Source organism: Rhyacophila brunnea, unplaced genomic scaffold (assembly GCF_057557595.1).
Source record: "Rhyacophila brunnea isolate RB1 unplaced genomic scaffold, BYU_Rbru_1.0 scaffold_7, whole genome shotgun sequence".
NCBI classification, from domain to species: domain Eukaryota; kingdom Metazoa; phylum Arthropoda; class Insecta; order Trichoptera; family Rhyacophilidae; genus Rhyacophila; species Rhyacophila brunnea.
Window position 1 is genome coordinate 46,773,624 of NW_028233339.1, and position 25,305 is coordinate 46,798,928.

Below are 25,305 nucleotides of genomic sequence, written 5' to 3' on the forward strand. Positions count from 1 at the left end.
AGTCTATAAGTACTGTGAAAAATTTAAAACCTCATTTGGTGTATATTATGTGGTTACGTCCAGAAAAATTACGTAGGATGTTTGTTGTTAGAAGACGTGTAAAAGCAGCGTAATTTTACAATAGTTAGAGAGCGACTACAGTCAAATATATTTATTTATTTATTGTTTAAAATGTTGCTTGTTTTTTTAATCATGATTTGCAAGAACTTTTAATAGCTAAGTCAATGTTTTTCTAACGAAACTACGGCATAAATGATTATAATGATGCTGTACAAAATTTTGTGTATATATTTTGTTATTTTTCTGATTCGCCCCTGTCACGAACAGTTCATTTAAGCAAAACACGTGGACAAAATTCTTCATTGTTTAGGAGACCTCTGCGAGACTAGTGTACCATTCTTCCGTGTTCACGATGTTTTTCGAGTAGTAGATTCTAAACTTACTTCTCGTCCAGTTATCTGGATTCTGTTATTGCAAAAATGTTAGGTTTCCAAAAAAGACTATTTCTGTGCACATTCTTTCTTGCCCATTTGCTGCACGTTGAGAGCTACAATTATGGTGGGCGCCATAATATTCAGATGCAGGGTGGCGCCGAGTAAGTCAATTTTTTGCTACATATCATATTTTGTTTGTTCTTTCTCTGCACTATATCCAATGATTCCTCCAGAAGCTGACACTGACTTCTATCCCCCTACAGTCACTCCACCTAATTATTGGCCTTCCTCTAGGTTGCTTCTGCTACGGTACCAACTTGATCGGGATCTTTGGAGCATTTTTATCAAGCAACCCCTTACAGGCCATCCATATACTGAATCCGTATGCAGTTTAGAACCGTGTGCCATACTAAACTTATGATTTCTGTTCATGGAAATATATTTCAACAAAGTATATTCTAATCATTTGATCGTATCTGTTTATTACCATACACTTACAAACTTAGTGAAAATATTATATTTTCATGACCAGAAATCATAAGTTTAGTATGGCATACGGTTCTAAACCGCATACGGTTTCGGTTTATAGATGGCCTCTTAATGTGACCTGCTTATCAGTTTTTGCACCTTATAGAATTTACCTATGGTTTGGTGTCCATGTTCGGCAGCCCTCATAGTACAATTTGTAAGTCACTAGCTTCTCATCCGGGTTCGATTCCCGGTGAGGTCACAATACATTTTTACTACTGCAATTAGGTGGTTTTTTGTAGTGTTACAAAACAAAAGAATTTGGATGTCTAGTTTATGATTCTTCTGTAAGCTACATTTTCTAAACATGCTCCAATTTATTTTCTTCAGTCTATGTTAGGCACCATGTTTTACAACCATTAGTTATCACTAGGGCCCGGATTTGTATGCAACAAAAAACATGATTATATGCATGCACGTATGCACTAAATATCAATAAAATATGCACTAAAACCGAAGAAATATGCAGTTGAAAATTGTCATTTTTTGTGGGAAAAAATTGTAAATACCCACTTTACCCAATATTACTGATAAAAAATCGAATAACTAGTTAATAATTTTTCAACATAATACGATATCAGAACAAAAAACACAAACAAAAAATATAAAGTTAATCAATTACAATTTTCAAAATAGTTTTTTCACAAGTACCTACAAATAATTGAATAATAAATGCAACGTAAACCAAACATAACTTAAAAAACAAAAACGACACACTTAACTATTCCTAAATACTATTTTCTGTTTTTTGCCCGAAAAAAAATACATTATTTTTTTCAATATTATGCTCTGATATTAAATTTTTCCGCATAGGTATCTGTCAGTATTTTGTTTATATGCGGAAAACTACCTCTCAACGTCCACTTGGGCAAACTTTAAATAATAGTGCCCGAGTTGACTTCACTTTTTTCACTGATAAATCCACAGCTCGGAGATGGCATTAAAAATGCAAGTGCATCTAAACTATCTTCCTGACTAACTTGGTTATATTTCGATAAAATAATTTAAAAAAACTAAAATTATAAATTCAAAAGCTCTAAAATATGCATTTATTTATGAAATATGCACTAATGTCTCAAATATGCTCTAACGTCTCAAATATGCATTTATATGCACAATAAAATTTTATTTTTGGATTCTGTGTCTTTCAAAACAGATTTCTGTGCAACTCTCATAGCTGTGCATACACCCTAACAAACATGCACTAGCATATAAATCCGGGCCCTAGCTATCACTGGATACACCTTTTGTGAAATTACCAATTATTATTAATTAAATTCAGAGAAAAATCCATATATTTAATTGATTTCAGTAATATAATTATTATAGTACCTGTATTTTTTCATATTAAAGAAATATTTTTGATTAGTTAATTTAAACTCATTATTACACCCACGTTTACGTAGTTGGTATTATAGTGCCCATCTTCCACAACCATCATGCCTTCAGATTAATGTGGCCAGCAAAAAATCCATGTTATTTTTCAATTTGTGTTTTTTTCCAGTACAAGGAATTGCTAACAATGATTCCTAAAAATATATATATATGAAGTGCCTAGTTTCAAAACCCCCTAAAACGATTTTAGTTAGTGCTGAGAAAATTGAGAAAAACTCATATCTATTAAATATGTGAACTTTATGTATTTATTATTTAATTTGTACATTCTAAAGAGTATTTTGGCTTATCCATTTTAGGGGTAGGTATTTAAAAGCACACCCAATCATTATAGCAGGTTTTGAAATTTACCCTAATTTTTGATCATACGTATCGACGATTTTTAGCAGTTTTTAAAGTTCAATTTTTGGCCATCATATAGGTAACAGAAATATCCATCTAAATACATATCTATCTAACTCAAATTTTTTCAAAAATCGTTTTAGGGGGATTTGAAACTAGGCGCTTCATATTATATATGACTCGGTTTTCGTGGTGATGGATATGCATACCGCATTCAGACAAAACCTGAATTTAACAAGCCACATAAATGACCAAAATCTTGCATCAAATCTCATATGAAATTCTATGACTTCAAAGAGCCACTTTTCGTATAAAGTAAATTAGCATAATATGAGCCTCCAAAGAGTGGAAGTTTTTAATGATAACTGATTGTTGCCCAATCGCCTGACCCATTGGGTCTTTGCACTGAATCCAACGCAACATGCATTTTTAACAGCCATAGGTTCGAACCTGCTAAGCATAGTTTCATTATACCAGAGACAAACGCTTTACTGACTAATGTAGGAAATTTGTGTATGTAGTAAAAAGAATTGAATATCTAATTATATGTATATGGCACAATACAGAACCCAGGTCAATGATATATAGTCCAACAGAAGAAACTGACTGACACAAAATTTATCAAACATATTTATTTTAATTAAGTAAACTTAAATTATTACTTGTTAGGGCCAAAGCGCACTGAAAGTGGCGCGCGTGGCGTCCAGTGTGGTTTGGCCCTTAATTTAACTGACTATTAAATAATTTGCTTTTTTCTCGTTTTAGACTCGGTGATAGAAGCATACCGATGACTATTCCTGATTTTTTAAAGTCCGGCAAATGGGCGAATGTGCAAGCTCTGAGCCCCACCAAGTCTGGAGTTAAGACTGTGTAAGAATACTTTTAATCGTGAAATGTGTATTAATGACTAATTTAAAATTATGTGAACTCTCAATCAGTGTCGCAGAATGCCAATAGAACCAAGGCAAACAATAGAAATAACAATACACACTTAGATAGTGATTGATGTGTTATAAGTTATAATATAGCTACAGTAAATACTAACGCCAAGTAACTCGTGGCAATGTATTCTATCATATTGGTCTTGCATTGTAAATTTCAGAATAAATTGAATATGCTCAGAAAATAAATATGGTTTTAACTTGAAATCTTTTTTATTTATATCTACTCAAGTTTCACCATTGTGATGCAGCTAATTTTTTAGTATTTTTTGTGATTATTTTGTAATTAATATTAACACGTTCGCGGACACATGTTAGCTGATACAATAATATGTTAGTGATATGACACATATTAAAAATTTTATTTTTAAAATTTTTGATTTAGATAATATGTAGAAATGAGTTAAGTCTTAAGATACGATAGTATCTAATGGAAATATGCTCGCACCGTGACACAAGTAGCAGGGAACATATTGTTTTAATACAAAATACGACTTCTATAAATGTCGTGCTGTATTCCATTCCATAGTACAGAACGTCAATGAACGTCCTGTCATATCACATCTCACGAAATACGACGTCTATAGACGACATGTCCGCGAATGTATTTTAATAGAGTTTCTAATTTATGTGGTGCTTCCAAAGATTTTGAAGAAAACCTTCTATAGAGAAAGTAAAAATTAAAAAAGGTCCGGAGTCCACTAAGATCCGATATAAATAGTGCACACTAAATTTTATCAGTCATACATATTTATTTATTTTCATATAACTAAGAATACAAATTGCAAATGGTACTGGTTAGTATTTAAAATTGAATTAAACACTGCCTAAACCAACCTATCATAGTAGAGTATACGTTTTATAACCTAACCTTGCACTTTTTTGCACTCTTTACTACACTGATACGCCTCTTTGCCTGATAACATCGCATAAAATTGGATCAAATGATATTCACTTGTATTAATATATGTAGTAATAAATAAAAAAATAGATAATATATATAAAAAAAATATTTTTAGAATATTATATTACATCATTTTCATCCTAGAGCCGGGGGGCGAAGTTATAAATCATATACTCTAGGCTTTGGAGATCCGACAAAAATAGTGTACACTTTTTCAGTCATATTAAATTGATTTCATTGAATTAAGTGTTACATGTTACAAAATCATATTTGTAAATTATCTAAAATTCTGCATGATTTAATGGCATAGTTTTTGACTATTATCTATGGCTTACGCAGGGTTTAATTGGATTTTAAAAACTATGTGCGATTTTAATCTCAGATCAATGAAAACAAACTGACTAAGTTTAGTGTGCACTATTTATGTTGGATCTTAATAGCCAACCTCCACCTTTCGCCACTGCTATAGAGAAATGGCACTTCAGCGATTTATATATGGAAACCACAAAAGGTTGGCAGAAGAAAGGGATTCTTCAATATCTTTGAGAGTTTCCAATTAAATTTTTCTGAAATTATTAACAATATTTTGTTAAAATTATATCATTTCTTACAGATACTAGATGTCATTAGTAACTATTACGCATTAAGTCTTGCTCGTGCGTTCAACACAATATGTACTATACTTTGCTATTGCTAAACTATTCGTTATTGATATATTATGTAATATTTAAATAATGTTTCAATTTACTTATGCATACAATACAACCAACATTTTTACTTATATGCTTTTTCAGGAGTCACAGCATGTATACAGGAGGAGGAGATGGAGGATATGGGGGAGGATTAGGCGTAGGGGGTGGTGGATATGGGGGAGGGTTAGGAGTAGGGGCCGGTGGATATGGGGGAGGGTTAGGGGTAGGGGCCGGTGGATATGGGGGAGGTTTAGGGGTAGGGGGTGGTGGATATGGCGGAGGATTAGGGTTAGGGTTAGGAGGAATGGGGCTAGGAGGAGGAGTGGGGCTGGGAGGAGGAATGGGGCTTGGAGGTGTTGGTGGTGGCCACGAATCAGCAGCCTTCACGAACCATGAGTCTTCATACATGCAGACATATAAAGGAGGTAATATTATATATTGTTTTATAAAACTACTAAGTATAAGACTAGATATGCGCTTCATTGTTGTTTCTCCAACATATCCTATGTGTGCCCATATATTATGTAATACCACCTCCAGTTTGCATTGTTAGAATGTCATCTTTATCTTGTACGTATGCAGTTCGCTGTATCACATTTCACCGTGAAATGTTGTATTGGAAATATATGGCCGTATATTAAAGACCGTCCAACCTCATTGGGTCGTATAGTACTGACATAAAATTCATGTCTAAATAAAACATGCTGCTTGTTGGCTTACACTTTACAGGAAGCCAGCAGCAAACATATTTTGAAAATAGACAATAATATACTGGATTATTTGTTAGTTTAGGTTTTCATTCATTGAATTCATGAATTTTGCCAAAATCAGCTATGAAAATTGAATTAATGTTCATATTGAATCTAATAAAATTGGAGACTGTATAGTATACGGTCATCTCTTTCCGATAAGAAAGCTCACTGCGAACTGTGTCACGGTGAAAAATCACCAAAAATATTTTCACATGTTACAGTACGTGGAGCTTGTTTTAGTAGTTAGTTTTTTAGCCAATAGATGTCTCAGTTATCACACCATTACAGAGACTAACCTTGATAGTCATCACAGTTACTTAACGTAATATTATATTTCATTGCATATTTCTCTTTCTAATTTTTTCTCCGACGTTTCAAGCTAGTCGTAGAATCTCTCGGCAGGTCAAAAACATTAACATTATATTGTTGTCAACTGCCAAGTAAATTCAACCGTAATTAATTAAACTATAGAGGAGTATTATAATAAACTGCTCTATGTTTATTGAGGTCTCTTATAAATTTATATTCATGATACTTGTTACATAATTATAACCATAATAACATAAAAAGTCCTGTTTGCCCTATTTAAAATAAAAGATAATATTGAACAATACAGAGCTATCGTTTGGCTCTATTTTAAACTAGATAAAATGCACTATTTGCAATGATGTCATGGTTGTGGGCCATCCTGTTCTATTATGATATTGATCTATTTATAATTCTAAAATAAGTTGTGTGACTGCATAATATTATAAGCATAGTAACATAAAAAGTCCTGTTTGCCGTATTCAAAATAAAAGATAATATTGAACAATACTGAGCTATCGTTTGGCTCTATTTTAAACTAGATAAAATGCACTATTTGCAATGATGTCATGGTTGTGGGCCATCCTGTTCTATTATGATATTGATCTATTTATAATTCTAAAATAAGTTGTGTGACTGCATAATATTATAAGCATAGTAACATAAAAAGTCCTGTTTGCCGTATTCAAAATAAAAGATAATATTGAACAATACTGAGCTATCGTTTGGCTCTATTTTAAACTAGATAAAATGCACTATTTGCAATGATGTCATGGTTGTGGGCCATCCTGTTCTATTATGATATTGATCTATTTATAATTCTAAAATAAGTTGTGTGACTGCATAATATTATAAGCATAGTAACATAAAAAGTCCTGTTTGCCGTATTCAAAATAAAAGATAATATTGAACAATACTGAGCTATCGTTTGGCTCTATTTTAAACTAGATAAAATGCACTATTTGCAATGATGTCATGGTTGTGGGCCATCCTGTTCTATTATGATATTGATCTATTTATAATTCTAAAATAAGTTGTGTGACTGCATAATATTATAAGCATAGTAACATAAAAAGTCCTGTTTGCCGTATTCAAAATAAAAGATAATATTGAACAATACTGAGCTATCGTTTGGCTCTATTTTAAACTAGATAAAATGCACTATTTGCAATGATGTCATGGTTGTGGTCCATCCTGTTCTATTATGATATTGATCTATTTATAATTCTAAAATAAGTTGTGTGACTGCATAATATTATAAGCATAGTAACATAAAAAGTCCTGTTTGCCGTATTCAAAATAAAAGATAATATTGAACAATACTGAGCTATCGTTTGGCTCTATTTTAAACTAGATAAAATGCACTATTTGCAATGATGTCATGGTTGTGGGCCATCCTGTTCTATTATGATACTAATTTATTTATAATTCTAAAATAAGTTGTGTGACGGATAAAATTGCATAATATTATAATGTATTGTATATTATAACACTTTATTACATATTTTTGGCTGTATAGTATAATTATGCATATAATATTAATTTATTTCATAATTTGATAAGGTTCTAATTAACAATTATCTGCATTTTTATTCTGCATTAGTCTGACCGCAAATAATAATTTCTTTAATTTCAGAAACGTTTTGTTAATAATTAATCATTTGCATTGTAACGTATTACAACGGCGATAACTAAATCTCATGCAAATTTTATTTTGATATTTCGTGTAAATTTATTTGATTATTTGGTACATTACCAATCGCTAAATGCAGGAAGCTTGGTTTTTATCTTAATTAGTTCATTATTGATAAAGGAGTATAAATGACCTATTTTACTAATAAATTATAAATATTTAATAACGTATTAGGCATATTTGTATTTTTTTATCTCACTAATAAGGGAATAATAATATCATAATACAACAAAATTACCTAGTTCAAAGATAAAATTTAATTACACGCTTTTCAATGCTAGATAGGTAGGTATTATTAAACCAATTTTAAATGTGTCAAAACAAATACTACTACTTAATCAACTTAAAAAAAGATTATCAAAGCTAAATGATTAAATTAGCCGTAATTATATGGCCGTAAAACCACATAAGTCATGTAGATGCATTTTTCGTTTTATAACGATTCAATAAGTCAATAAGATTCTGTTTGGAAAATGTCACTTATTACAAACAAGCTTAACCACGTAAGATATCTACCTCTGAAAAGAAGGGTGCAAAAACACACAATCCAGAATGGTGATTACTTAAAAAAACTTATTCATTGGAATATTGTAATACTGGATGATTTATTACGTTTTTCTTAGCTCGTATTCTTATTTGTCCGGTACAAATCTTGCAATTGATTTTTAACTAACTTCCCGACTAGCTAGACATTTGAAACTTTTAGAATATATCAGAACACGATGCCAATGCATTTTTTTAATACTTTTAGCCATCTTTAAGTAGAATCGAATTCATTTTCAGTTCATTCTGTTTTATATGAAAAGTTATTTCGACACCATTATTGGTTGCTAGGGGTCTGGGATCCTAGTAAGTAAATTATTAATATATACGTGCGTTACTATGGAAATCAATATGACATCATTATTTCTATCAAGTACAAATTTTTTTGATCGTTTAAGCTAGTCCAGTTAAGTTTATATGATTCAACAGAAAATTTAAAAAAAAAAGTTCTTTTTATCTTGTAATTATATTAAGTATGTATTAGTTGCTGGATGACAATTAATTGGTTTCATTCTGTCCAATTTCTGGTATCTACACAATTTTTTCTGTGTTCACATTAACGCTTCAATTGAAAATAAAAATATATGACTTTACGTGGTTTTAAACCAATATGGAAATATGTGGTTTTACACCCCGGCAATAGAATTCATTCTGTATAGCAGATTCATTTATAACCAGATTAACCAACACAAATAATTATGCTCTGCCATTTATTTTCCAAATAAATCTACAAAAATCAGTTTTAATTGAATTGCAATTTTAATATAAAATCAACATTCAATATGTTTTAATAATATTTAATTTTCTATGGGGGAAAGACGACTACACATTACACCTTATGATTTATATTTAATATCTTGTGGAAATAGAATCATTAATCCGACCATGTCCGATCCTAATAAGGTTATATGGGCCTCCACAGAGTGGAGGTTTATTGTAATAAATTTTGTTTATACGATAAATGGATGACAGCTCATACTATTTGGTCTATACTCTGACTCATACACAAATTGAAAAACAATATGTGTACTTGCTAGACCCATGATATGGTCCTAGGACCCACAACGCTATATGCCGACACTTAATCCGGGTGGCCATCGTGGGTGTTTCACTAATCATTTACCTCGAATTTTTAGATTATATATGCATAATATAATATTTAATATTTTTTTTTAATCCATATAATTGATACTTTATCTATAATATTTGAAAATGTTTAGGGTCGCGTTTCATGTTGTAAAAACTCATGGTATGCACTCTACCCCTGTTATACCACTGGTGTTAATGATAAAATCTTTTGCAGGATGCCAAGACAAGCCCGATGCACCGATGAACTCCATGCTGCAGTGCGCCATGCACTCAGGATGCCGCGCGACTTGCATGGCTGATCACCAGTTCCCCAATGGACAGAAATCTCTTCAGATCGTCTGCTCCGAAGGAGAGTGGGAAGTCGCGAATTCTGAATGGGAAACTATACCATCTTGCGAACGTAATTTTATTTAAACATTTATTTCAATAGAAAGTTAATTAATTCCCATTTAGTTCCTCAGCAGAGCATATGGGTCTCTACTACTCAGTGGATATATTAACAGACATCTGTTAACATGGAATGGTTGTTATTCATTCACCCGACCCTTTGGATTCTTTCTTTGGATTGGATTCACATTTGGTACTCGAATCCGCATTGCGTAATATTAAATACTGCTATTTAATTGATTAATAAAAATAATATTACTCTATATTTAGTAGAATAAACTGTTAACATATTGAACAACTTTATTTTTAGCCATCTGTCTTCCCACTTGCCAAAACAATGGAATATGCGTTGCCCCGGGTCAATGTAACTGTCCTGACAACTTCAGCGGACCTCAGTGCCAGTTCGAAAAGAAGCCCTGCCTAAACTATCCACCGCTACCCAAGAACAGCAGACGGAGTTGTACTTCAACGTGAGTTATTTATGTTGTTGAAAAAATATTGACATTTTGTAGCTATGACAGTTCACTAAGAATGATGAAAGATGGCAACACTACTAAATGATGTGACACTCTTTTTTTTTTTATCTTTCCTTCCTTTGTAACTCTTGTAAGCAAGTCATAGCTCACAATTTCTGAATTTTTGTGGCTCAGTTGTTTAACCTATTACGATTATTGAGGTTCTGAGGATTAAATGAGTATATGTGACAAATAATTGAAAGTTTCCGCATCTCCACATACCACATACGTAGAGGTTGTGACCGAGAAATCTCGTTTTTAGAATTCTCGAGAAATTATTAGAAAACATGAATCTCAACAATTAAGAGTAGAATGGGAGTCGAGCGTCACAAACCTGTGTCAACAATAGCGACTATAGACAATAATACAAATTAATTCCGCCTATTTCTTACACACGGAAAGAAAGTATCGCGCACCCCACTATGGTATCATCACCTGAATTAAAACACACATTGAAAAAATACCAATATTTCCAGATAAGGGATTTAATCTGCTTATTATTTGACATTTTGTATTCTACAATACGTTTATTAATTTTAGATCGTGCACAATTTCTTGTGCGAAAGGTCACCAATTCCCTGACGGCTCATCGGTGGCGAATGTGGTGTGCAAAGAAGGAAACTGGGTTCCTTCCAGAAAGGAGTGGTCGGTCATCCCCAACTGCGGGGCCGTGTGCAATCCCCCGTGCACCAACGGAGGAAACTGCCTCTCGCTGAACGTTTGCCAATGCCCTCAGGACTTCAGGGGGCCTCAATGCCAATACTGTAAGTGAAAATGTTTTCAGTAAACGTCAGTTTAATTAATAAGAAAAGAGTTAGTTAAAGACAGTTAGTTAAAATAAAACACAGTATATTATAATGTTTATTCTACATAATTAAATTACATTCAGGACCAGTTTTGTCCACTTCACTAGATTCAGTTGAGAATAAATAAGATTAGAAGACGAAACCGGTCCTATTGAAGAGGACGAACACATCCGTGGTTGTAATTATAAATCAATATACCCACAATCTTGTTAAGCTCGTACATTTCGAAGAATTTTATAGAATATGCTTGAATATTTACCTCTGTTTAAGATTTTTGCACCCATAATCAATTCAAAAATCGATTCACAAAAATCTCAATATTGGTACATACAAGGGAACAATTTGCAAACCTTGTAAATACCAATATTTCTTTTTCATTTACTGTGTTAACTGTCAATTCATGGTGGAAATGCATTGTACTATTAATTTAATTTAATAAAATGCAAATTTTTATAGTACAAAAGTAGTTGAAAATGTCGGTGGACGAAACTGGTCCAGATATAATTAATAAGTGGAAAAAATACTACAAAAAATTGCGTTTTATCAAATTAATTACCAATATTTAGTGTCATTTTATACAATGAATTTGTAATTTTTTAAATTTAAACATTTTTTTTTTAATCATGTTTGATCCTAGGTAAGATCATATGGGTCTCCACAGGATTTGTATTAACAAATTTTTACTTTTACGAGAAATGAATGTTAGCCACTTGCTCAACCTGATAGGTTCATACTCCGACTTCAAACACAGATTGAAAAAACAATATGTGTGTTGGCCAGACCGAGGATTTGAACCTGGGCCGCACGAAATTATAAGCCAACGTGTTACTTGCTCGCCCATCATGGGCGTCACAATAATACATAATTTTAAAGGTAAAAATTATTGAAACCAGAATCCATGTAAAAAAAAATTGTTGAATAGAATGTGATTGTAGAAAATGTGGAATAGTTATTAAATATAAAAAATATTCTCAACTGTCATGTCTCTCTACTAAGAAATAACAGTATAGAAAATAAATAATAACCTTGGAGAATTATTTATTCCAGCAACTGAATCATGCGCTGCAACAAAACTAGGATTCAACGGTGGATACAACTGCTCTGGAGACAGTGACGGATTCTCCTGTTCCGTTTCCTGTCCTGCGGGAATCAAATTCTCATTCACCCCGGCCGCTGCCTATGTTTGCACGTATGCTACCGGTGTTTTCATGCCGCAACCCGTGCCCCAATGTGTATACGGTATGTTGTTTTAATTACCTATACATAGAACCTTTTTGACACAATATTGAATGTTAAGTCAGGGTACGAGGCTCTTGATCAGGCGTTGATTAAATTGTATTCTGTATATGGAAAATGTATATGGAACTGTATATGGAAAATTCATATTTTACAACCTGATTGAAGATTTTTTGGGAGAATAGACCTCGCAAAGCTGAATCCTGTGTGTCTCGATTCGATAACCGTATCTCCCATAACTTATATAATACACTACAATATTTAGTATAAAAATATGAAGAGAAGCAATCCTGGAATGGTTCATCTTTCTTTTTGCGTGGACATCTACCTTATAGAAAGTTATATAAGACGCAGGGCTCGAAATGGAACAGAGCGCCGTTCCGGTACATGAAATTCCCAAAATTATTGCCCTGTCTCATCGTGGAAAATATATTTTAACTGTTTGAAGAAGATAAGCCATATAACAAAAAATCGAATACACGTCAAGGTACACTTATAACCATCATCATCATCATCAGGGGCACGACAACCCGGTTTGGGGGTCCTGACCTCCTCCAACAGCTCCCTTCACCTGCCCCTATCCAGTGTGGCCGCTTTCCAATTCGGTACCCCCAGAATACGGTAGTCACTGGCAGCTCCATCCAACCAGCGAATCTTTGGCCTGCCTCTTCTTCTACGCCCTATTGGATTGTTGGACATCGCTCTCTTTGCCGGTTCATTGTCATTCATACGGTGCACATGACCTAGCCATCGCAGTCTCCCAATCTTAATTGATTGAACTGCGCTGCAATCTTCGTACAGTCCGTAGAGCTCAGCATTAAATCTTCTCCTCCAATTGGTGCCGTCCCTGATCGGTCCATATATACGGCGGAGAATTTTTCTTTCAAAGATGTTCAGGGCTCGTTCATTTCGCAGAGTTAATGTCCAGGTTTCCGATGCGTAGGTGAGCACTGGCTTTACAAGTGTCTTGTAAAGAGTGCTTTTAGTTCGGCGAGATAGTATGCAGGACATAAAATGTCTTAACAGGCCAAAGTAGCATTTATTCGCAGACATGATTCTCTTGTTGATTTCTTCTGTAATATCATCATGTTAGTGTTAGTATAACCTATAACGTGTAATTAGATACCTACAGTAGACTCCCGGTTATCTGGGCTAATGGTGAGGAGAGGCGGCACAGATAAACGAAAAACACAGATAATCCAAACTATGGCTTTTTCTTTTTAAAATACTATATATTATTTTACATATCTAAAGCAGACAATTATTTTAACATGTTTAATACTCCTTATTTATTTTGGTTTGTTTGCAGGAATCTTTTAATGATTTTCTAATATCAGTTTGAATTTTCATAAAGGCTATTATATCGTTGGTATACACAGTGTCGTGCACGGATAATCCACAAACTGGATAATCTGCACACAGATAATCAGGAGTTTACTTATATGTTAATATTTTCAGAAAATTTCGGAAAGCGCTCTGGTTCGTGAAATTTTCCATTTCTAGTGCTGACACACTTTGTCAGTCATACTTATTTGTTTTCATTGAACTAATACAAATTGCAGATAGTTTTTATAATTCTATTGAACCCTGCCAAAACCAAACCATAAAAGATATTCTTCTATCTATAAAATATCTAATGTTATATTTTAGATATTTTATTGATAGAAGAACATTTTTTATCTGATATCTATAATGGTTTCCTTAAGACATTCGTGGACACATGTTAGCTAATACATGTTAAAAATATTATTTTTTAAATATTCGATATAAATATATAGAAATGAGTTCAGTCTAAAGATATGACGCTAATGGAAATATGTTTGCACTGTGACATAAGTAGCAGGGAACATAATATTGTTTTAATCCAAAATACGACTTCTATAAACGTCGTGTCGTATTCCGTTCCACAGTACAGGACGTCTATGGACGTAATGTTATATCACATCTCACAAAATACATTTATAGACGTCATGTCCGCTAATGTATTAAGGCAGGGTTTAATTGAATTTTAAATACTAACCATTTCCATCTCCAATTTAATTCTTAGTTCAATGAAATCAAATAATTATGACTGGCAAAGTTTAATGTGCATTATTTATGTTGGATCTCCACAGGCTACCTCCATCCTTCGCCACTGCCTGTTATATAACATGCCATTGTTTTATTCACAGGGGCCAACCAAGTGGTTACCATGGGCGGATCGACCCGGGTTGATTATAAAACGAAGGGTTCTAAACATTCCCAGAATAGTTTTATGGAGGGGATGGGCGGAAGTGAAGTTCACTCGATGAAAACTGGAGGCACATACGGCGCTAGCGGTTACTATGGCTCCAGGAAAGAGGTAATAATTTTTAGTAATATTGACTTATCCATTATCTGGATTGTCTAATTTTTAAAAAAACCAATAAAATGCTACTTTAATTATTAAGAAAAGCTTTCACAGAGCCATACAGTGTTATGAGAGGATAATCCAAAGTAATCTGATCAGTGTTCATACCTTTATGTTCTCATATTTATACCAATTGATGTCAACTGTGGTTTTTGATTAAGGCTATGCCTCAGTTGAGGCATGGTCTAAAAAGATCGTGGCTAGGCGATGCTCGGATTGCGGGTCGCGGGTGCAAATGACACATGCCGAACGAAATATAATTTGTCATATAAATCCGTTGTTTAATCCGTCATTCGTAATCGGTTGGAAAAGCCGATTGGATTGAAGGGAAAATTCTTTCTAAAGCTAAAAAGATTTTTTGTCTTGTATTCTGAATGGATCTTTTTTAGAAACGGGGGCCTTTGCAAGATTTTGCATAGGGGTCCAATATTTTTAGCTACGCCACTGCTACTTCCAGGGCCACATTTGGGCTTTACGACATCTTAAATTTTGAGATATACAAAATTGTATTTGTTTGGATGAGTCAGGTAAAAAAATTAACACCCCCGAGTGGCACTTTATATTTTTTCTTAATAAAGTAGCTAAGAATAGTGTATAAATCCGTCGTCATGCGTCCATTTAATGTTCTGTTTATTTTTCCATTAGTAACAATAATAATATATTCATTGACATGTTTTCTTTTTCAAGTTAATGGGTAACGTTTTTAGTCATCTTTACACGATTTAACAATTAATTACCCCCGTCGCCATCATAAAACAAATTGACGTATTCACACCTCGACGTTCGCTCTCCGAATGCCAGCGAGTCCAAAATTTCGTCACGCCTATCGTTGAAAATTATTTGCCGTTTCACTGATGTATTGTCTTAACCTTCCTCTTACTGTGCCAATAAAATCTTTCCTGCCCTGTGCAGTCACATTACATTCTAGATTCATGATAATATAGCAGTATTTTAAAATGTAAATTTCGGTTTTCGTAACACACATAGATTTGTCAATGATTCTTGGAATAGCTAAAATATTGATAACTATTAAAAAAACTTTGTTACGTGATTTGACATTATCGAACAAGGAAGGTTTCTTGTAGCAAACTGACTGTTAAGCATTTTTCTAGTACAATGAGTTCATGAAGAATGACAGCGATGTCGGAGAATATGATCCGACTTTGTACGGAATCAACGAGATGAACATTGTAGAAAGTAGAAGGCCGAAGCCAGGAGTATGTTTCACGTGGGGCGGTGCTCATTATAAGACCTTCGATGGCAAAGTTTACAGGTGAGCATTTATACAATATATAGATATATTTTTAGTTTAATGACACCGAAACAAAATAAAAATATGTCTACTAATTCAAGACGAGTGCTAAAAATCGGCGAAAATTACAGTATTTTAAGTTAGTTCTGCATCTTGAAAGAGCAAACAAGTATGACACACAGATGAGAATATTAGGAAGAATGGTAGAATTCTCATTTAAGCCTCAATTACATTGAGCTTCTTTACAAGCTGTTTATTGGCGAATTTAAAAGTGGGCGATTCAGCTACTGCGATTTGATGATTACACACAAAACTTTCCATTCGCTGAGAAGCCACAAGCCAGTGACTATTTTGACGAAACGTAGTTCGTTTTTTTACCGGGAGGTTGGTACTGCGCTCTACTGCGCAGACGCAGTAGGCCCACATGCCGGCGTGTAGCGTGTAAAGTTGACCGGCTTTCAACTTTTCTCGGTAGAGTGTTTACAACCTGCTTATTAGCTTATTCGATAATTACACTGTGCGACTTTACAGGCAGATCGTAAATTCGCCAATAAACAGCTCGTAAAGAAGCTCAATGTAATTGAGGCTTTACACAATTCCTAAGTTAGCTAAATTTCAACCTAACCTAACTTATGAATAAACTTATAAACACAGATTGTTTTCCAACATGTCTATCAAACGAACCAGCAGCAGGTTTTTTGATTGGTAGTTGAAGTCATAACCGATTTCGACTCCATGTGCAAAGTCAGATGTGATAGGGTAAGGGCAGTTTAAAAAAAATATATCACATGAAAACAGCTGAAACATTGAATCTAACATTGCACATTAAAATAAGTTTGTCTCAAAGGTTATTCTTCAAACAGCTTATGGACCCTCTAGGTATTGGTCGTGGTGCATCTCCAATACCATTAGTCTACAATATAATTATATATAGTAAAATTTATGTTATCATGTCATGTCGTTCATATTCTTAAAAGTGCTAGTTAAATTGCAACTCTAGCCTCAATTTACCATGTTAATAATAATAACATTGTCCTGTACAAAACATCTATTTAGTATTAATGTTTTATTTTACAGTTTCAACTCGGCCTGCCCGCATACTCTGGTGCGTGATTCGCAAGACGAGACCTTCAGTGTGACAATCCAAAATGTCGATGGCAGCAGACGTTTGTCCATATTCTTGCAAGATAAGGAATACACATTGGAATCTGCAAGTAAGATTACCAATAATACTAAGACACACATCACTGTAAAAAGCTTGCTCTCAGATGACCAGTGCGACAGTGGCGATGACTGTCTTTTGGACCGAGGTTAACTGTTATAACAAACAAAAAAAAATAACAATACACACTTAGATAGTGATTAATATTTAATAATATACCTTCAGTTAGCAGTTACAGTTAGTATCAAAACTTCGCCACTGCACTACTACACAGGACTTAGTAGCCTTTAGTGAAGCAGCGCCTGTCCCAAATCGGTCTCAACTCTATATATTTAAAATCATATTTTTATGTCCGACAGGCGATGGTGGAGTTATATTCAAAAGCAGCAAGCGATTGTTGCCTATTCCAGCACAGCTGCCAGGACTAAGAGTGGAAATGGCCGGCCACATGGTGCAAGCCAATCTCGAATCCCTCGGAATCAAAATCAAGTGGAATGCCAAGGTTAATATTACCTATATAAGTACCTACTCAATTTATTGTTTCAATATAAAATGTAATTTTTATTTTCATACTTATTATACTATGTGAAAAGTGCATGTTGGGTATAATGCGGAAAGACGAAAAAAGAAACCAATTTATACAGAGGCAGACAAGATAATACAATATGATAGAGGTCGCCAAACGAGGCGAGTGGACAACCGCTGGACAAATGCAGTCACAGTGATACATAAGAGGCAGTAATGGAATACATAGATGCCCTAAAACCCACTCGCAGTTTGGTCGATGTACATGGTGAAGATTGGATGGAGCTGGCGGAGACCTTCATCCACCAGTGGATGAACCTCAGCTGATGATGATACTGTTATTTATGATTTTATGTGTGTTTTCATCTAGATAATGATGGATTATTGTATAAAAAAAGTTTTTTTATACTTGTAAAGGTGATCGAAAAGGTGTATTTATCTCAGTGCATCTCTGGAAAATATATCTCGTAGCACAATTACTTGCAGCTAATTTAATCAAAAGCCTTAGTGACCCTCTTTCAGCTTCACTTTCCTATATTTAAGCTACATCATCAAATGAGAAGGTTTTCTTCAACATCTTTTGTTTGATATCTATTTGATTTGATATACATAATAAACAATATCTGTAGTAAAATACCGACCTTCTCAAATTGCAGCAATTGGTGCAAGTGGATGTGACTGAATCGCTGTGGAACCGAACGGAAGGTCTGTGCGGAATCATCGATGGGAATCCCAACAACGACATGACAACCAAAGAAAGAATCGTACCCAAGTCTATCGCAACCCTCGCCAATAGCTGGCAGGTTAAAACAATTGGAGGTAAATAGAGAACACCTTCATTTTTAATTATCTTTCTGTCCAGTAATGATTCAGTAGAGTTCCAATACTCTGACTTTCTATTATTCGACATACCAGATTATCCAACTATAGACATATAGAAAAAAAATAGTTTGCTAACATTTTTATTGTCAAAAGTGAAAAGTTAGAAATCTTGGAGTTCGAGACAAGAATAGACTGACGCCATCACTTGTTGACAGCTGTTCAAAGGAGAATGGAAGAAGATTATGCAACGTCATATTGATTTATAATTTTGTTATTTCAGGAGATATCTGTGACGATAAACCATCTGAGCAACACGCCTGCAGTTCGCAACCAAAAGAAATGACACTGAAAGCAACCAACTTCTGTAATAACTTGGTGACTAAGTCAAGATTTACTGCCTGCAGCAAGGTAGTACTCTATAATTTATTATATTATATTAACTGAACTAGTGTTTACGTGGTAGAACTACATTATAATGGTTTTGAAACAAAGATATTTTTAATAAAATATTTTTTCTAAGAAGTTAATATTTATTTTTTGAATATAATTTAAAAACTCTGAGAAATATAATATAATCACTATATAAAATCTTTTTGAAAAAAACACGACACCCAGCAGGACACGAACCTGTGCCCTCCGGGATTTGCGCCCATATGTACTCCTAATTCACCGTAATTAATATTATTTATATATTATTTTTACAGATTATGGATATCTCTCTGTTACTAGAGTCGTGTAAATGGGATTATTGTGGATGTCCGTCGAATCACTGTAAGTAGCAAATATTAATTATTATTGAAATTAAAGGGAAATAGAATAAAGTGAGGGTCTTATATATTAAGACCTAATTCGCAATTTTGAATTGCGAAGTGGACTGTATTTATTGGGGTGCCGCAATGGACTGGAGGGTAAGAGTGAAAAAGTGGAAGTGACTGAATGCATTTCACAGCAAATGATTAGATGTTAGCTGTTAGCATAAATCACATGTGACACCTTGAAGAATGATTATTGAAAATATACAAGTTTATATTCGGGGGGCAAAAATGTCATCTTGAAAATCATTTGAAGACGAAGCATAGCACAAGGATCTCACTAATTTTCTTCCGAGTTGTACATGTAACTTAATATACATACATATTTACTTACGAAAGTTAAATTAAAAATAGTATTGCCTATGTGCATTTTTTATTTGATGGAATTCATTTTTTCTTCAGAATTAGTTAGGTAACTATAAAATTTTGATAGTGGGGCATGGAAATTTTTGAAGCGTTGTGTGGGGCTTGGCAGAAATATGGTTGGGAAATACTGATCTACATCAACATTTAGAACATCTAGAATCTAGGTGAAGCTATGCGATCGATATAACTGGTATTTCTAGATAATTTGCTTTAAGACTAACCTGTATATTATAGATTATTGTTACATACATCCAAACAAAGGGAGCGGGAAGAGATGAAGAATGGAAAGAAATAATTGGCATAACTTTATAACATTATAATGTCAGAATAAAAATGATAATAACTTATTATATTATTTTTCAGCTCGTGAAGAATGTGGATGTGACAGTCTTGAAGTATACGCCGGTCAATGTGTGGCACAGGGAATCAAAGCTTTGTCAAAATGGCGAGATCAGGATACATGCTGTAAGTGAATATTATAATCTAATAAATAAATTCAACATGGCCTCCTCTATGACGCAAAGCGAGTTCAAGACCACAAATAATGTTTACCATTCATGGCCTAATTCATTTATTCATTCACGCCCACGGTGGCTGCGCGGCATAAGCGTTGGACTATCATGCCGTGGGTCCCAGGTTCGAATCCTGGGTCTGGCAAGTACACATATTGTTTTTCAATATGTGTGTGAGTCAGGGTATGGACCTAATAGGTTGAACAAGTGGCTGACATCCATTTCTCGTAAAAACAAAATCTGTTAATACAAACCTCTACTCTGTGGAGGCCCATATGATCCTATTAGGATCGGACATGGTCGAAGAAGAAGAAGAAGGCCTAATAAAATATAAATAGGGAAAAATATATTTGGCTCTACCACAGGTAATAAAATATTATATGTCTTGATTTTAACTAATTTTGCATAGGTTTTTACATGTTGATAGTAAGAATGATATTGACATTTTGCGTATGGCAATCGGAGCTATTCATAATTGGGATGAAGTGGTGCTCATACAATAAGGTTCATTATTATACATTAATATCATTATTATACACCTAATTTCAGTAGTCAAAACTGTGAGTGGACTCTGCAGGTATTTTGGGTATATTGGCAACTCCGTAAGTGTACAGCCTGAGTGGACAGCGTTCGGCGGGGCGTGAGCAGCGTGCGCAACTCAAACGTATAACCTAAAAAGACATGGTATACGAACATTTCACAAACGGTTATACGTGTGAGTTACGCACGCCGCTCATGCACCGCCAAACGCTGTCCACTCAGGTCGTACACTAAGCGACAATGACAAAATTTTAAACTTCCATAATAAAAATATTTATAATTATTTTTCAGTATTAACCTGTACCGGAGGACGCATATACCAAGCTTGCGGGCCATCCATTCAAAAGTCTTGTGGCAGTGCTGCATCCACCTTGTCGGAGGGCTCTCCTGCTGAAGAATCAGACGAGTCGTGCACGGAAGGGTGCTTCTGTCCCGCAGGCACGCTCCTGCATGGAGGAAAGTGTGTCACCAAGGATCAATGCCCGTGCCGCCTCCGAGGAAAACAGTTCCCGCCCGGCGCAACTGTTCCCAAGGAGTGCAATACGTGGTAAGCATATTGTTGGTGTAACTGCAATATCATGAAGGAGACAATTTCTTTATAATGTATTTTATATAATGTATTAATCTCTATATATATAAAAATCTCGTGTCACGATGTTTGTGGTCGCACTCCTCCGAAATGGCTCGACCGATTTTTATGATTTTTTTTATGTATATTTCTTAGGTATGAAAATAGGTCAACAAGTATATTTCATACCGCTAGGTGATTAGGGTATCTCTATCCAGAAAATTTTTTCTTTTATTTTTTTGACATTTTTTTTTGTATTTTTTTTATTATTTGTCATCAAAAAATACCTATAACCCCAAATTTTCACCCTCCTCCCCCCACCCTCCCATTTTTTAATCGCGATTTTATTATTTTTGTATGAACAAATTTAACCGTCGTTCGTATTTCAAACAGAACGAATTAATTATGTTGTTGAATGACAGATGGCGCTACGTCCGAGAAGAATTCAAGAGAAGCGTCGCGTCATTTTGACATTTCATTCGGCATATCACAACGCAGTGCGTGCAAAATTTTGTACGATTTATTTTCATTTATCTATTTTTGTGTGCGTGTATTACAGTGCACAATGCCAGCAAGACGCAAGGGGGGCCATTTGGGCCGTCGAATGAATAAAGCAACAAACATGCGAAATAGTAGAGCAGAAAGAACAGACCCACAAATCCAACAAGATAACAAAAACGTACGTGTGAGGATGTCGCAATTGCGTGCATCTCAATCACAAGAGGCACGAGCTGAACGAAATCAACAACGACAATTGGAACGGAGCCAAGCGCGCCGGTTCGTAGTTAATACACGCGGAGCAAATGACTGACAACGCCAACAAGTACATCGAGCATTTACATCCGCTTCGTTCCTTCATCTCGCATTCGAGTACGAGCCAGATATTGAACATTCCGCTCATCCGAAAGTGCTGATTGGTGCTATGGACAAAGAATGTCCCCATTGTCATGCGCTCAAATTCAAACATAGTCATCCGGGATGTGTTGCGCATCAGGAAAAGTGCAACTTCCAGAAATTGAGATACCACCAGAACCATTGAACGGCTTGCTTATCGGCACGGTTCCAGATTCAAACCTGTTCCTGAAGTCCATTCGCACATTCAATTCATGCTTCCAAACGACTTCGTTCGGAGCAACAGAAATAGTTCACAAAAGTGTGGCAATGGTCAACAATTCCATTCTACGTTCAAAATCAAAGGCCAAGTATACCTCAATGTAGGCTCATTGCTGCCAATGCCAAACGAACCACATAAATTTTTACAAATCTACTTCATAGGCGGTGAGGACATCAATCGTGTGGATGCACGTTGCGGCTACAATAACCTCAATTCGCCTAATGCCAAGCGCATCGTCGGCGAACTTGACGCCCTATTGAATGAGCACAATGAATTATTGAAATTCTTCAAAGCACACATGCACGAATTGCAAAGTGACAATCACGCTATTGTCGTCAATCCTGATAAAACACCAGCTGGAGAGCATGTGCGTCGATTCAATGCGCCTGTTATTGACGACATTGCTGGAATTATGGTTGGCGACCGCACATCGATGCGAGAAATCGTGATTCGAAGAAGAAACAATAATCTGGAGTTCATCGCTGACACACACCGTTCATACGACGCTCTCCAATATCCGCTAATTTTCTGGAAGGGACATGACGGATATTGCATAAACATTAAACAACGAGATCCTATCACAGGTAATTCATTCATTATGAACATCATTACTCATTTTGAATTGAGAAAATGAATGGTTGGTGTTTTTTTGTTTTTATCGGCGGTCATCGTCTACAGCGCTCCATTCCTCTTTCTGTCATAGATCCCATCCCCACACACTTACGATACATTCGTTATTTTTTATTTAACAACCGAAATATTCACTAGAAATAATTTATATGGCAGAACAACGTTTCCCGGGTCAGCTAGTATAATATAATAATATATTTTATATAATATACCCTATGATTGGTGTGTTAAAATTTCGGAATCAGCTTACTTTTTATAGGTTTAAAGCAATACCGCATATGAATCATGCACATTGCAACGACTGCTATTTCACCCTATCTAGTATTGGAGCATAGGGCAGGCAAACTTCCCTAGCTCCTTTGCCACGTACCTCGCCTCTCGCCATGTGAGACCTGGCTAGCGTAAATCGTTTTTGTAACATACTTGCAGCATAAGGCAGGGTCGGTCACCACGACAGAATTTTCACTGCTGTACCACAAAGATGTCACATGTCCAAGCTACGTTAAGTGATGGATGCTACTTGCTACATATTATAAAACCATACTTGCTTTCACGTAATTTCATATTTTATATAGAATTACATGAAGCCAAGCATAGTTAGAAAGTTATCTGTTTTATTCAGCACATGTCACAACGCAAAGTGGATATGTACCCAAGTGGCTTGCGGATCGAGGTGTTCTGCCATCGGTGACCCGCATTACCAGACTTTTGATGGCAAGCGCTACAACTTCATGGGCCAGTGCACCTACTTCCTCATCAAGGGATCCAACTACAGCGTTGAAGCGGAGAATGTTGCCTGCTCAGGAGCTATATCGGAGGTACGTAATCTTAAATCCATCGTATTCATGAATTAAGATGTTGCAATAAGTTTTACTTGTGATATTTATTACAAAAATGTTGCCATGTTGTGTGTGATTTTATTTCATACTCATATTTCATACTCATATTTCTATAGGATATGGATATAGCGGCCGATAGTTCACTGGGAATGCCATCGTGCACCAAGTCGGTTACTGTGAGGTCTGAAGGAGATGTCATCCACCTGAAGCAGGGTCGCGAGGTAGTCATCAACGGAAAGGAGATCGCCAAACTGCCGATCAAAGTTCACGGAAGTAAAATCAGGGCCGTGTCCTCCATTTTCATATTGGGTAAGGGTGATGGAATTTGTCTACAATTAGAAAAGCATTTTCATTTATAAATCCCAAACAATACTGTATGCCTAATTCGTATAGTTACCGAATCCGTCTGGTTTAAACTTTCAATGGAAATAATTGAAATAAGTCATGAATCGTCAAATGGCTTCTCAATAATATGGATTTGAATCATTATTCACATATTAGACAAATTCTCGAAATCAACAGAACATCAAAGTTGACGGCTATAAACAAACCGCCATGTTTCAATGGCAATTCTCCATCGTACAAAATATTAATTCTGCCATACCACCGATTCAATTACACTAAAAACGTTTCAGAAATGCCATCAAGTATTTTAATACCTACTAAAATTTTATATGGCTCCCTCTTGTTATAGTCAAACTCTTTGGTAGGTTGTATTAATTTAATATGATATTGTTTTCTGATTTCAGTTTCATTGCCGAATGGTCTTGAAATTTGGTGGGATGGTCTTACTAGAGTTCACATTGACGCACCGGCCAGCTTCCAGGGTAAAACAAAGGTAACTACATAATCTTTCATCATCATCACTATTGGCTCTACAATCCGGTGTAAACCTTAACCACCTATGAAGAGTTTTCCTAACGATTGTCCCCAAGACTTGGCATTGTGATCACTCTGGAATAATGATAAACGTTTTCTTTCTCTAACATTCCCTATTCTCTGCAAGCCATGTAGCGGATGATAAGGGTTTTGAAAGTAAATGCCTTCACCTTCTTCACCTGATGGCTCCAGCTCACCGTTGTTCATCCTCTCTGTGCGAAAAGTATGTCCATGGAATAACATAATATGATACATGCAGACAGAAGTCAGTCTTTCATTAATGTATTGAGGCATTGTTTCTATGTTCTGGATATCCTCAGCAGCTGCCCGCC

The 25,305-nt window shown here is 35.0% G+C and overlaps 1 protein-coding gene across 1 annotated transcript in view; it reads left to right on the top strand.

The window, feature by feature from the left end:
* Window positions 1–361: 361 nt before the first annotated feature.
* Hml (hemolectin) overlaps window positions 362–25,305 on the top strand; it is a 93,953-nt gene continuing 69,009 nt past the window's right edge. The window contains exons 1-19 of the mRNA XM_085958363.1: window positions 362–595; window positions 3,465–3,569; window positions 5,339–5,661; window positions 9,834–10,019; window positions 10,317–10,476; window positions 11,062–11,285; window positions 12,375–12,566; window positions 14,735–14,904; window positions 16,065–16,225; window positions 17,282–17,418; window positions 17,726–17,868; window positions 18,548–18,710; window positions 18,994–19,121; window positions 19,418–19,484; window positions 20,255–20,356; window positions 21,235–21,490; window positions 23,878–24,073; window positions 24,211–24,403; window positions 24,844–24,932. Of these exons, the coding sequence (XP_085814489.1) occupies window positions 480–595; window positions 3,465–3,569; window positions 5,339–5,661; window positions 9,834–10,019; window positions 10,317–10,476; window positions 11,062–11,285; window positions 12,375–12,566; window positions 14,735–14,904; window positions 16,065–16,225; window positions 17,282–17,418; window positions 17,726–17,868; window positions 18,548–18,710; window positions 18,994–19,121; window positions 19,418–19,484; window positions 20,255–20,356; window positions 21,235–21,490; window positions 23,878–24,073; window positions 24,211–24,403; window positions 24,844–24,932 (3,111 nt within the window). The 5' untranslated portion in view covers window positions 362–479. The remainder of the gene's footprint in view (window positions 596–3,464; window positions 3,570–5,338; window positions 5,662–9,833; window positions 10,020–10,316; window positions 10,477–11,061; window positions 11,286–12,374; window positions 12,567–14,734; window positions 14,905–16,064; window positions 16,226–17,281; window positions 17,419–17,725; window positions 17,869–18,547; window positions 18,711–18,993; window positions 19,122–19,417; window positions 19,485–20,254; window positions 20,357–21,234; window positions 21,491–23,877; window positions 24,074–24,210; window positions 24,404–24,843; window positions 24,933–25,305) is intronic.